This window comes from Diceros bicornis, chromosome 2, assembly GCF_020826845.1.
Source record: "Diceros bicornis minor isolate mBicDic1 chromosome 2, mDicBic1.mat.cur, whole genome shotgun sequence".
In the NCBI taxonomy this organism is placed as follows: Eukaryota; Metazoa; Chordata; class Mammalia; order Perissodactyla; family Rhinocerotidae; genus Diceros; species Diceros bicornis.
Window position 1 is genome coordinate 47500823 of NC_080741.1, and position 11591 is coordinate 47512413.

General features: G+C 46.4%; 1 protein-coding gene across 1 annotated transcript; it reads left to right on the forward strand.

Annotated features, from left to right (window-relative positions):
* Window positions 1-7732: 7732 nt before the first annotated feature.
* CCR9 (C-C motif chemokine receptor 9) lies at window positions 7733-9190 on the forward strand. Its single transcript, XM_058549559.1, has one exon. It carries the CDS (start codon window positions 7743-7745, stop codon window positions 8814-8816), a length of 1074 nt encoding a protein of 357 aa, XP_058405542.1. The 5' UTR covers window positions 7733-7742; the 3' UTR covers window positions 8817-9190.
* The last annotated feature ends 2401 nt before the right edge of the window (window positions 9191-11591 follow it).

The following is an 11591-nucleotide window of genomic DNA, read 5'->3' on the forward strand; positions in this document are numbered from 1 at the left end:
TCGCTTGAGTTTTTTTTTTCATGAGAACGAACAGATTTAACGTTGACTCACCATCTTAGGTGTTTGTTACTGTTCATTGACAAGCCAGTCCTCTTTTTTATTTTTGTCCTCTCTTTCTAGAAGCAAGCTTGCATCTCACCCGCCATGGCCCCCACAGAATCCACGGTGAGTACAGCTATGCTCCTCAGGCTCCTCAAAATGTGCTCTCGTCTTGCCTCATTTGGGGGTGTGGGAAGGAATCCATTGCGGGGGAGGGATCTCTCTGTGTGGTTTCCCAGGGTAAGATCTCTGCTGAGCAGTGTCGCATAAAGGGCTGGTCGATGCTCTGCGCAGACGGCTTTGCATACACGAAGAGCCAGAAGCACTGTGGGGTATGTTGTGAAGGCAGAGGAAAATGCTATTCTAGATTTTATTAATATGTAAGGGTTTTTATGATCTTTAACTAGGATGTGCTTAGTTCCACGTGTCTGTTCTGAAACTTAGACAAAAGAGGGCAAGGGAGAATCCATTTATTTTGTTTTATGAGACCCATGGTGGGCACATTAGTTGTATTTCTTACATAACAGTACGTAGGCTTCACAAAAAACACATGATGGTGTATATTTCTCAGAAAGAGACAAAGAGGCTAATAAAAATGAGTAACGTCATTATCCAGAGAATCATTTATAGTTTATAGCCAAATGCAATCAATTATATAATCAAATCAAATTCTTATGCTTTTGGTATATTCATAAATGCCTCACAAAAATATCTAAGGTTTTAATTTTGCTTTTCTCAAAGGGAAATCTGTGTTTCCCATGTAGATAACTGAAATCAAGCCATCTTAGTGGAGCTAACAAACTGCCCTTCATAGTACACTGTAGGTTTCCATGGTCTATAGAGAGTGGTGGTTGAAATGATTGACCTCAAATAAATCACTTATGATATGCTAATGATGTTTAGAATTGCATACATATGGTTGCATAGCCATAACAACAAGAAAAGATAACGAAATTGGTCCTGGTGAAGTAATGAGGTAAGTCTGTTTTTCTGACCAGAATTAGACCCCTCAGTTTCTCCTTAGTTAGAACTTGCCCTTCATCCCTGATGCGGTGGAAACAGAGCTAGGCTGGGGCTGCAGAGCCAGGGCTGCTTCTGAGACTGTTAGCCATTCGGTTTTCTCATTCCGGATCTTGGAAAATATCCCACTCTACAAAATGCACCCCAATAATGACCTTCTGTGGTCAGAGTTGTCCAGCACCATCTAAATGTGGAAAAGATGGGACTCCTGTGGCCCTGACTCCCACATTTGTTGGGAAATAGCCATGACGTCCCTGTGGCCACTTTTCCTAGGAGGTGCTATGCACCAGTCCGGCCAGTGTGCCACCTCCTTCAGCCTCACAGTGAAGGCAGAGCTGTGTTATAGACAACGAGACTGAGGCTGGGAGAGTGCACTGACGGTTCAAGGCCTCGTGGTGAATGGGAGGAGGAGCCCTGGAGGGCGCTCTCAGCGCTCACGGCTTCACCGGGTTGCTTCCTGTAATGTCAAAGGCACCGAGATCCGATCTCACTGTTTGGGTTTAATACTACTCCAAGTGTGGAGACAAAGTGCCCTGGCAGTGGATCCTGCCAATGCCAACTGCCACTGCTCCCAATGAATTCACTTCCTGCCCTGTCCTCATCTTCCCTGTCTGATCCCATCCCCGCACCCAGGTGCCCACCTTGATGCTAAGCAACAATGGGGGACACAGCCTTGTAGGACACAGTCTTTGCCCTCTGCCCTGCCCTCTCCTCGAAGGTGGGAATGAGGGGGCCTGGAGCTGGTGGAAGTTTCCAGAGGTAACATGAGTCAGTGAGGGAGGCCTCAGAAAGCTCTGGAGACTTTCTTCCTGCTCCAGTAACGGCACAACCCTGGATGCTTTGGCTGCTGCTTCCAAGCCCAAGAGCTCTGTAGGGGAGGAGGACACACCTGCCTGGGAGCTGGGGCCTGTGGGGTAGAGCCTTGCCAGACACAGGCAGAACACAGGCAACCCCTTGTCCTGACTGTGCACTGAGATTTGCCCACAGCAAAAGGCAGCTCCTGGCTGCTCTGGGCTGAGGAAGGCACCAGGCGTCCTCTGCTGCTCCACAGTTTTTCCGGGAGGTGGAGGAGGTGGGAGACCCAGCAGCGGTTCTGGCTGGGCTCCCTGAGGCCCAGCTCGGGTGCCTGGCACCCAGATGCTGCGGCTCAGATTTGTCATGGCCACTTTGACAACATCAGAAGGTGGAGAGCAGGACTTTGGGTCAGGAGGGAATAAAAGTGCCGCAGGTTGGGACTAAGGGGCGTGGGGGTTGGCTCTGCCCTTGACCCTCCCCCAGTGGCTGAGGGCTTTGGGCAGAACGTTCCATTCCTCTGGTCTGTCTCATCTTCTCTGAGATGAAGGGGTCTGACCCAGTGGTCTCTAAGATCTCAAAATCATTCTAAACCTGTTGAGGTTTCAAAATTTTTATCCAGAGCAGAAACAAAAGCCTATGTGAGAAGGAGAAGGCAGGCAACGTAGCTGAGTTCTGGGCCAGCCACTGGGCATGTTGTTACACACATTCTCTTGTTTACTCAAATCTATGACTATTCACGCAGTAATTTTTTTCTCTTGATCAAAATGCTAAAAATCATCCAAAATAAATGATATAAATCTCCAAATTAAGTAGCCCCTGAGGAGTAACACAGCTGTCCCACCAAGCTGCCCTGGCTCAATGCCGCCCCGTTACTGAGCTGTGGATCTGCCATCAGGGCCCCGAGAGTGGCAAACGGGCCTCATGTCATCCCTGCTCACCTCACCCTGGCCCATCAGCGAGGGGCCAGGACCCCAGCAGGACCCCCAATGTCCTGCTCCATTTCTATTTTCATCATCGACACGAATGGTGTCCTTTGGAAGTTGTTTCCTTGCCTGACATGTAGACGGTGCTCCGTATATATTTGTAGAATGAAGGAACAAATGACATTATGAGCGTGCCATTGTCTCAGTCTGGGCAGGGAATGAGATAGTCACATTTTCACAAAAACACCATCCTGGCCAGGTCCAGACTCTTCCCCACCCTAACGATGATCACTCCTCATAGCGGAAGAAGAATCGAGATCCAGCTCAGGCTCCTGCGAATAGTGGTCTAACTTTGGTAAAGACTTCATGTTTTTAAGAAGGTCTGAGAACAACATAGTTTGGTAAGAAACACAGCAAGTGAAACCTTTGGTAAGAATATTTCTAGACATTTTAATAAGATATGAACGAGCATTGGTCAGCCCCTTCAGAGCGCAGGGTCAGGACATTTTCTAGGTACAAGAGGGCCCTATCTAACTCTATCCCTGCCCACCTCATGTTCCATCACAGATTTGAGGCACTTTGGGAGGATACAACAGAATAGGCAAAAAAAAAAAAAAGAATGTAAATTAAAACCGGGTCAGAGGAAACTGATAGAATAGGCAGAAAGGAGACGGGTTAGAGGTTGGGTTTCAGTCTAAAGCCGAGCTGTCCAGGGAGGCAGCCACCAGCCGTGTGGCCTATTGAGCACCTGAAATGTGGCTGTTCCGGTTGAGATGTCCTGTGGTGTAAAACACACTCCGTTTGAAAACAGTATGCACACAGGATGTAAAATATCTCAATAATTTTTGTATTGCTTATGTAATGAAATGATAATATTTTAGCTATGTTAGGTTTCAATAAAATATATTATTAAAATGAATTCCACCTGTTTCTTTTTACTTCTCTAATGTGGCTATTAGAAAATGCAAACATAACCTGTGGTTTGCCTTATAATTCTAGAGGATAGCGCTGGACTAAACGGTCTTGGTTGGTTACTATAATTGGGCTACAAGGTTGGCTGAGCTTCCCAATTAAAAAGGGAAGTCATAAAATCTTATGGTCCATGAGAAAAAACCCCTCTCCTGTTCTTCAGGAGACACAAAAACCTTTCTTCATATCCTTTTTATATTTAAATGCCAAATAAACATCTAGGGTAGGTCCTAGCGTGCAGGACACAGGGCTATATGGACAAGCCCCTTGAGACCCCCGTCTCAGTGGAGATAGTGGGCAGCACTGGGCAGCGCCTTAGATCCCACCTCAATGCAGACCCCGAGGAAGCCAGGGCAGCTTGTGAGAAGTCATTCTGCACAGTGCTCACACTACAAGGCTCTGGCACGTGCTCCTGGAGGGAACATGGGGTAGAAAATGTGTGGATTTCAGGTCCTTTCACTCATCCTCTCTCAAGATCTTTTTCTGGCCCAGGCTTTGAGAACAGCCTTGGTAGGTAGCTTCTCCAGCAACAGCACTGTCTCTAGCACACACTCAGAGTAGGGAGGATGGAAGGAATGGCTTTGCAACCTTGGAATTCCTCCTGGAAGCCCGGTGTCCCTCATCTGAAAGAGGGAACTGCCCCTACCTGGAAGCGCGAGGATTAAATATATGTATCGTGCTCAGCAATGGGTCTGACAAGCACCAGGCACTCCAAAGGCAGTGAATAAAATACATTGGTGAATATTGACATTTGCCTCTGCTGGGAGATTTTCAAAGGATTCTGTGTCTGAGATCCAGAGGATATTTACCCATCAGGCAGGTGCAAAGCTATGAGAGCAAGTCCTGACAGGGGTGGGACACGTTTGTCCAGGATTCTCCGAGCCTGGGACGTGAACTCATGCTCTGTTACCCTCATAAAGATGGCCAAAGCTTTGAACTTGTAAAGATGGTGTAGGCTCATCTTGGTCTTCACGAAAAATGTGGTCTTGACAAAATTTATACAAATCCAGGTTTTTGTGTGTGAATAGAATCACTTTTAAAATATGCCTGGGGAGTCCCTAACTAAATTTAATTCTATGCTGAAGCACTGGGTCCTCCAACCCTCACCCAACAAGAAAACACACTCCTTGTGCTTCACGCGGGACACAGTGTCCTCATTCTGGGACTCAGTCTTGGGGAGTGGTGGTCACGTGCCTGCTTACCGGACAGTGGAGAAAGCGGGGTCTCTTGGGACACTGGGACTGTCTGAGGTCCCCTCCGTGAGATCCTTTGGGCTGCATCTGTGAAGGGGGATGCTGTTTGCCTCCCTATCTCAGAGCCTTGGGCTCAGGCTCATGTGAGAGTCTATTAAAGCTATTTGACCAAAAAAAATGTGGGGGGGGGAAAACCCTCTACAAAAGCAGTTTCATGCTTACTCACCATGTGGATTCACAGTTGACATCTGCTCGTCTGCATGGCTTTAGTGACTTTCCTCTCAAATGTCATCCTCCCAGCCTCTTAAATCTACAGTGATCCTCATTTTTGGGTCTCCATGCTCTCTATGCTCTTCTTTCCACCCTAAGAGTAGAAAGTCTTTTTGCTCAAAATCTGCTCCAGCCCCACCTCTTAGGGAATGACCTTCCCAGTGGGGCCAGGACTATGCCTGGCACCCATGTTCAGCTTGGGCAGAATTCTCCTGGCATCTTCACTAAAATATGTGACACCCATGACATATGTCCTCCCAAGAGACTGGGTTTCCAGACAATGGCCAAAACTAGAAGGGGAATCTTTAAATGTAAACTGAGGATGGATGAATCAGGCCTGAGGATGAAGCACATAGAAAATGGGGAGAGTTTTCCTCAGCCCTTCCGGCAGAGGGCCATTTCCAGCTGCCTGGTCCTAAAGAGCCATCTCCTAGATCCAGTCCCCTGGGGTCTCCCTCGTTGCAACAGGAGTTCCTCTGGGTCACATGTTAGAGGTGGAGTCAGGACTAGATTCCAGATTTTCCTAGTTTTAGTCCAAGTCAACTTGGGTGTCCTCCCTGGGGTCCTCCTGGTACTTCCTGCCAGGCAGGGCCCAAATGGAATGGACTCATCCCCTCAGCTCTTGATGTGAGCTTCAGAATTCAGGAGACAACAGCCTCTGACATCACTGCCCTTTATCAGTCAACTCAGGGTGTCATGATATCTTAATAAGCACTCAACAAACACACACAACAGGTTCCACGCACGAATACGTTTAGGAAACATCGTTGAACAAAATTCAACAGATTCTGAAGGACTGCGCAGAATCTTTACTATTCTAATATGCAGTTAAAATAAAACACGTTCTGCAGGACTTTTCAGAGCCTTTAATATGCTCATGGGTATTGTGAATTTCAAAGAAGGTGATATGCAGACATTCTCAACTATTTAACCATTAGTGTTCCATCCCAAACATGGTTTGGGAAATGCTGGTTGAAGCTATTAGAGATAGATGGAAATTATAATGTATATAGATGGGGAGAGCCCAGCTAACAGAAAGCTGGTAGAGGATATTTTATTATTTCACTACGAATAGTTAAATATGTAAGCTAAATATTTACACTTAAATATTTAATATTTAAAACGAAATAAAAATATATTGTGGATTTGAGGTGACTTCTAGTCCAAATCCATCCAGATGAACTGAACAACTGTTGCATTTGCCTGAAGAGAAGTAAAGGTAGAGATGAGATTTGGCAAGGATGTGCCTAGGGGCAAGGGAGCAGAGCTGGTGGTCCCTGGTGGAATCTGGGAGCCCTGATAGGATCCCTGGGAGGGGGACTGGTGGGAAGTGAGGGCGTCTGAGTTCTGAGAGTGGATGCTCTGGAAGGGGGCAGATGTGGGACTGCGTCTCCTCTTCACCCCGCGGGCCTCTCCTCCATTCCCTCCTGTCCCGGCTTTGACTCGAGGGCTCATGTCTCGGGGTTCTCGTCTCTAGCCCTTATTTCCTCTTCCCCTTGCAGGGGTTCTAGGATGGCTTCTGGGGCAGGAACCCACTGAAGCTGTAATGAGAGGTGTGTGTGTGTGTGTGTGTGTGTGTATGTGCACTCATTGTGAAGGTGTGTGTGCATGTATCTGAAAGTGTGGGTATATGTGTGTATGTGTGAATATGTGTGAGTGTATACATGTGTGGATGTGAGTGTTAATGTAGGCATGTTTGTGAGCATGTGAGTGTGTCTGTAAATGTATGCGTGCATTGTGTGTTTGTGTGTATGTGAGTATGTGTGTTTGTGAGGACTGGTTTCCTGGTCCCGTGCTTAGAAGTGCCATTGACTTGATTTAATGCTCTGCTGTCTTGAAATTTTTAACAAATTTTGAACAAGGGACTCTGAAAATCATGTAGCCTGTTCTGGGGCTTGTGTATGTGCATGGATGTGAGAGTGTACGAATGTGTGTGGGTATGTGTATATGTGTGCATGTGTCAGTGTTTGCGTGTATATGTATGTTGGTGCTTCTGGAGTAGAGGACTTGCAGAAGACTCAGACGGATCTGGACCCAGAAAAGTTTAAGAACCTCTGAGGACCTTTCTGGGAGGGTGGAACAGAGAGGAGAGGGATGATCAGAATCATTCACTTAGTTTGGTAAAGGTTTGTGCACATCAGTGGTCCTGAAGCACTCTTTCCTACCCCATCAGAGCACTCATCACGCATCCTGTAACTGTTCACGTGCTTGTAGGCACCCTCTACGAGTAGGTAAGTTCCATGAGAACAGGAACCATGTCTCACTCATTCACCACCATATTTTTAGCATGTGCACAGCACCTGACATATTGTAGGTGCTTAATACACGTTTGTTGAATAAATAAATCCATTATGATCTAAGCAGATGCTCTCAGAATTCCTACTGTCTACATATACATTTCTTTTGTCTTATCACAGACTTTTAGGATTGGAAGTGTCAAGTGCTCCATGCCTCTGCCATCAGACAGGACCTCCAAAAGATTGTCCTTGACCTAATTCTGTCTTGTGTCTCCTTGTAGAGCCTTATTGCTGATATGTCTGATGACTACAGCTATGACTCCACATCTTCCATGGCTGACTACGTGAACTTCAACTTCACTGAGTACTTTTGTAAGAAAAACAATGTCAGGCAGTTTGCGAGCTACTTCCTCCCACCCTTGTACTGGCTCGTGTTCATCGTGGGTGCCTTGGGCAACAGTCTGGTCATCCTTGTCTACTGGTATTGCACAAGAGTGAAGACCATGACTGACACGTTTCTTTTGAATTTGGCAATCGCTGACCTTCTCTTCCTTGTCACTCTTCCCTTCTGGGCCATTGCTGCCGCTGACCAGTGGAAATTCGAGACCTTCATGTGCAAAGTGGTCAACAGCATGTACAAGATGAACTTTTACAGCTGTGTGCTGCTGATTATGTGCATCAGCGTGGACAGGTACATCGCCATTGCTCAGGCCATGAAAGCGCAGACCTGGAGGCAGAAAAGGCTTCTGTACAGCAAAATGGTTTGCTTTACTGTCTGGGTGGTAGCAGCCATGCTCTGCATCCCAGAAATCCTGTACAGCCAAGTCAAGAAGGAATCTGACGTTGCCATCTGCACCATGGTTTACCCCAGTGACGAGAGTACCAAACTGAAGTCGGCTGTCTTGACCCTGAAGGTGATCCTGGGGTTCTTCCTTCCCTTTGTAGTCATGGCTTGCTGCTACACCATCATCATTCACACTCTGATACAAGCCAAGAAGTCATCCAAGCACAAGGCCCTGAAGGTGACCATCACTGTCCTTACTGTCTTCATCTTATCTCAGTTCCCCTACAACAGTGTTCTGTTGGTGCAGACCATTGACGCCTATGCCATGTTCATTTCCAGCTGTGCCATTTCCACCAACATTGACATCTGCTTCCAGGTCACTCAAACTATTGCTTTTTTCCATAGTTGCCTGAACCCTGTTCTCTATGTTTTTGTGGGTGAGAGATTCCGCCGGGATCTTGTGAAAACCCTGAAGAACTTGGGTTGCATCAGCCAGTCCCAGTGGGTTTCCTTTACAAGGAGAGAGGGAAGCTTGAAGCTGTCATCTATGTTGCTGGAGACAACCTCGGGAGCTCTCTCCCTCTGAGGGGTCGTCTGTGAGGTGGGTGGTCATTTTGGAAGTAATAAGAAAATAAGAAATACGGATACAGCTTCCCCACTGATAAGACCACAGGGAAACCAAAGAAGGAAAAGGAAGTGAGAAAAAGAAAAAAAACTCAGAAAGAGATGAATTTGAACAACATGATTACTTTTCATCAGAATTTGCCACGCTAGAGTTTTCAAAATTGACTGGTCATCCCAGGAGACTGTTGATTGGCTCCTGGCTATAACACATGCTATTTCCAAAGGAGGACTAACGAACAGCACTGCAGCCCACCCTGGGTCTGCCACTGGCCCGAGCATTAATGCAGCTGACGCTGGAGGGGCGTTTGATTTTCTCAGTGCACTGTGAATTGCGGTGGGTTCAGTTCTGACGCCACCTCTTCCAAGAGGGGACACAGAAGCCCTGGCCACTGTCATAGTCCACAAAAGTACAAGGTTTCATGGAAACTTCCATCTTGGAGAATTTCTACCCCAGTTTTGGGACCTGATAGCCATGCCAGGTCTTACAGATTCTTGATCTGGAATCTATCCAAACAACTTCAGATCTAATTCCCCTCTGGTCTCCTTGATCTGTTCTGAGCAATGAGGGTCCTTGTTCCCGTTTTGAAACTATTGACAAGGCTGGCCAGTAGGCCCCTGGGGCAACTGACCATACCAGCAAGTTATCCGGATTCTGTTGGCTACCAACCCATTTCTGTGTCCTACTGGAGGTTCTGTGATTCCACAGCCGGCCGCAGGGTTGACCTGGGCAAGCAGTCAGCTTGTCCACTGGTGTCGTGGAAGTGGTCCTCTCAGTCTGGGCAGGGACACTAAGAACCTGAGTTGGCAGAACCAGCCCTGGCTCTGGTATGGGCTCCCTCTGTCGAGTGGCTTTGTGTTGGTCCACTCTGTCTGCTCCTTATAAAGTGGTTTGGCCTACTGGTCCTCTTGTTTCTGAGGCCGGTGGAAGGATATGTGCCTCCATGCTTCTCCTTTCTTACTATACAGTGCTAACGTGTTAAAAAGCTTTCAACTTAGAGATTAGCCTAAAAAAAAAAAGTAATATAATTCACTTTTGCTTGGTGTTTTTCTTTTAGCTATTTGGCAAATTTATCACAATTAAAAACCTTTCATATATTAGAAAAGTGCTTTTTAACGACTATTAAAAAATATCCATTACTTGTCACATTCTTCACCATCTCTGTATTTTAAATGTGTAAAATTACAATCAAATAGCCATATTAGAGTATGAAGAATAAGAGACTGTGATAAGGAAATAAAATCTCCAAAATACCTTAAGACAATCTTGGCTGGCCAGTTTTTCTCTCTCCTCTGGTCAAACTTACTTCCCAAGTTTTTCCCAGTTAGCCCAATGGAATTTGCAAGGAGAACTTACAGCGGCACCACAAACCACCCCAGCTTTGCCGCTTGCTCTAGAGGAAGCAGCTGATCTTCCCAGTGTGCTGTGAGTTACTTTGCTTTCAGTTTCAAGGCCATCCCTTCTAAAGAGGACACACAAGCATGGGACTCTGCCACATTATCCTTCTTCTCCCTGCCCACATCTAAAGTACCTGTTAGTGGGAAATAAAGTGAATAGAAAATGGGCAGCAACACGGAGAGTGAGGGGGAATACAAAGGCCTCACTAACCGTTCACGTGCTGTCTGCAGTGCATAGTGGAGGCAAGTAAGTCTTGACCTGGGACCAGTACATCAACATGGGCCCCAGTACAACAAGCACCGCTTACAGTCAAGGGGAGGATGACTTCTCCGAGGCCAGTCTATGGAGAGAGCTGTCCACATGGCCACCACTTCCAGGAGAAGACCCAGATATCTTCTGAGGAACTTGGAAGAATAAGCAATGAGCACGGGCCAAACCTAAATAACATTGTGCAGTTAGGTAGAGAGAACACAGTTAAGTTTGGCTTTTCCATTCTATGCCCTTCTGATACTACATTTCTGATACTCTGTGTTATCATAGTCACAGTGGAGCTGAGGATGAGGGGAGGGATGGAAAGAGGAAGGCTGAGCCATGATTGTGCTTGTTGAATCTACACTCAGCATAGAATTACTTAAGGGACACATATTGGAGACGTACTGAGAGTTTAGAGGTAAATGAGACTTTGGCCAATGTACATTAGTTGGAAAAAAATGCCAGAGACTCTGCCTTTTCCCCCTCTGATTTTTTTTTTTTTTTGTGAGGAACATTAGCCTTGAGCTAACATCGCATGCCAATCCTCCTCATTTTTTTTTTTTGAGAAAGACTGGCCCTGGGCTAACATCCGTGCCCATCTTCCTCCACTTTTATATGGGACGCCACCACAGCATGGCTTGACAAGCGGTGCATGGGTGCGTGCCCGGAGTTCCGCGCCTGGGATCCGAACCTGCGAACCCCGGGCCACCGAAGAGGAGCGTGCACACTTAATGGCTTCGCCACCGGGCTAGCCCCTTCCCCTCTGATTTTTAAGAAAGGAGATGTTTTTCTTTAAGAAAGGAATACCACAAGAACTATAAACCCTGCGTTGCACCCTAACACAATGATCACGCCTAGTTCCTTTAGGATCCAATTGTCGGTATTGGGCCGTCCCAGTCCTAACACAGATTCAGTGAAGGATTAAAGACATGCTGCAACTCATTACATTTTAAGGATTTTCAGTACCTTTGTTGGCAAATTGTCTTAGTTTTTAAATGACTGCATAAATAGGACCCTTTTACATTCAAATTAAACTAAGTTTCAGTAACAGATTTATCTTAAGATAAAAGCATTGGAAGAGTCAACATG

Coding starts and splice junctions, on each gene's coding strand:
- CCR9 (XM_058549559.1), top strand. CDS start 7,743: ATGTCTGATGACTACAGCTATGACTCCACATCTTCCATGGCTGACTAC.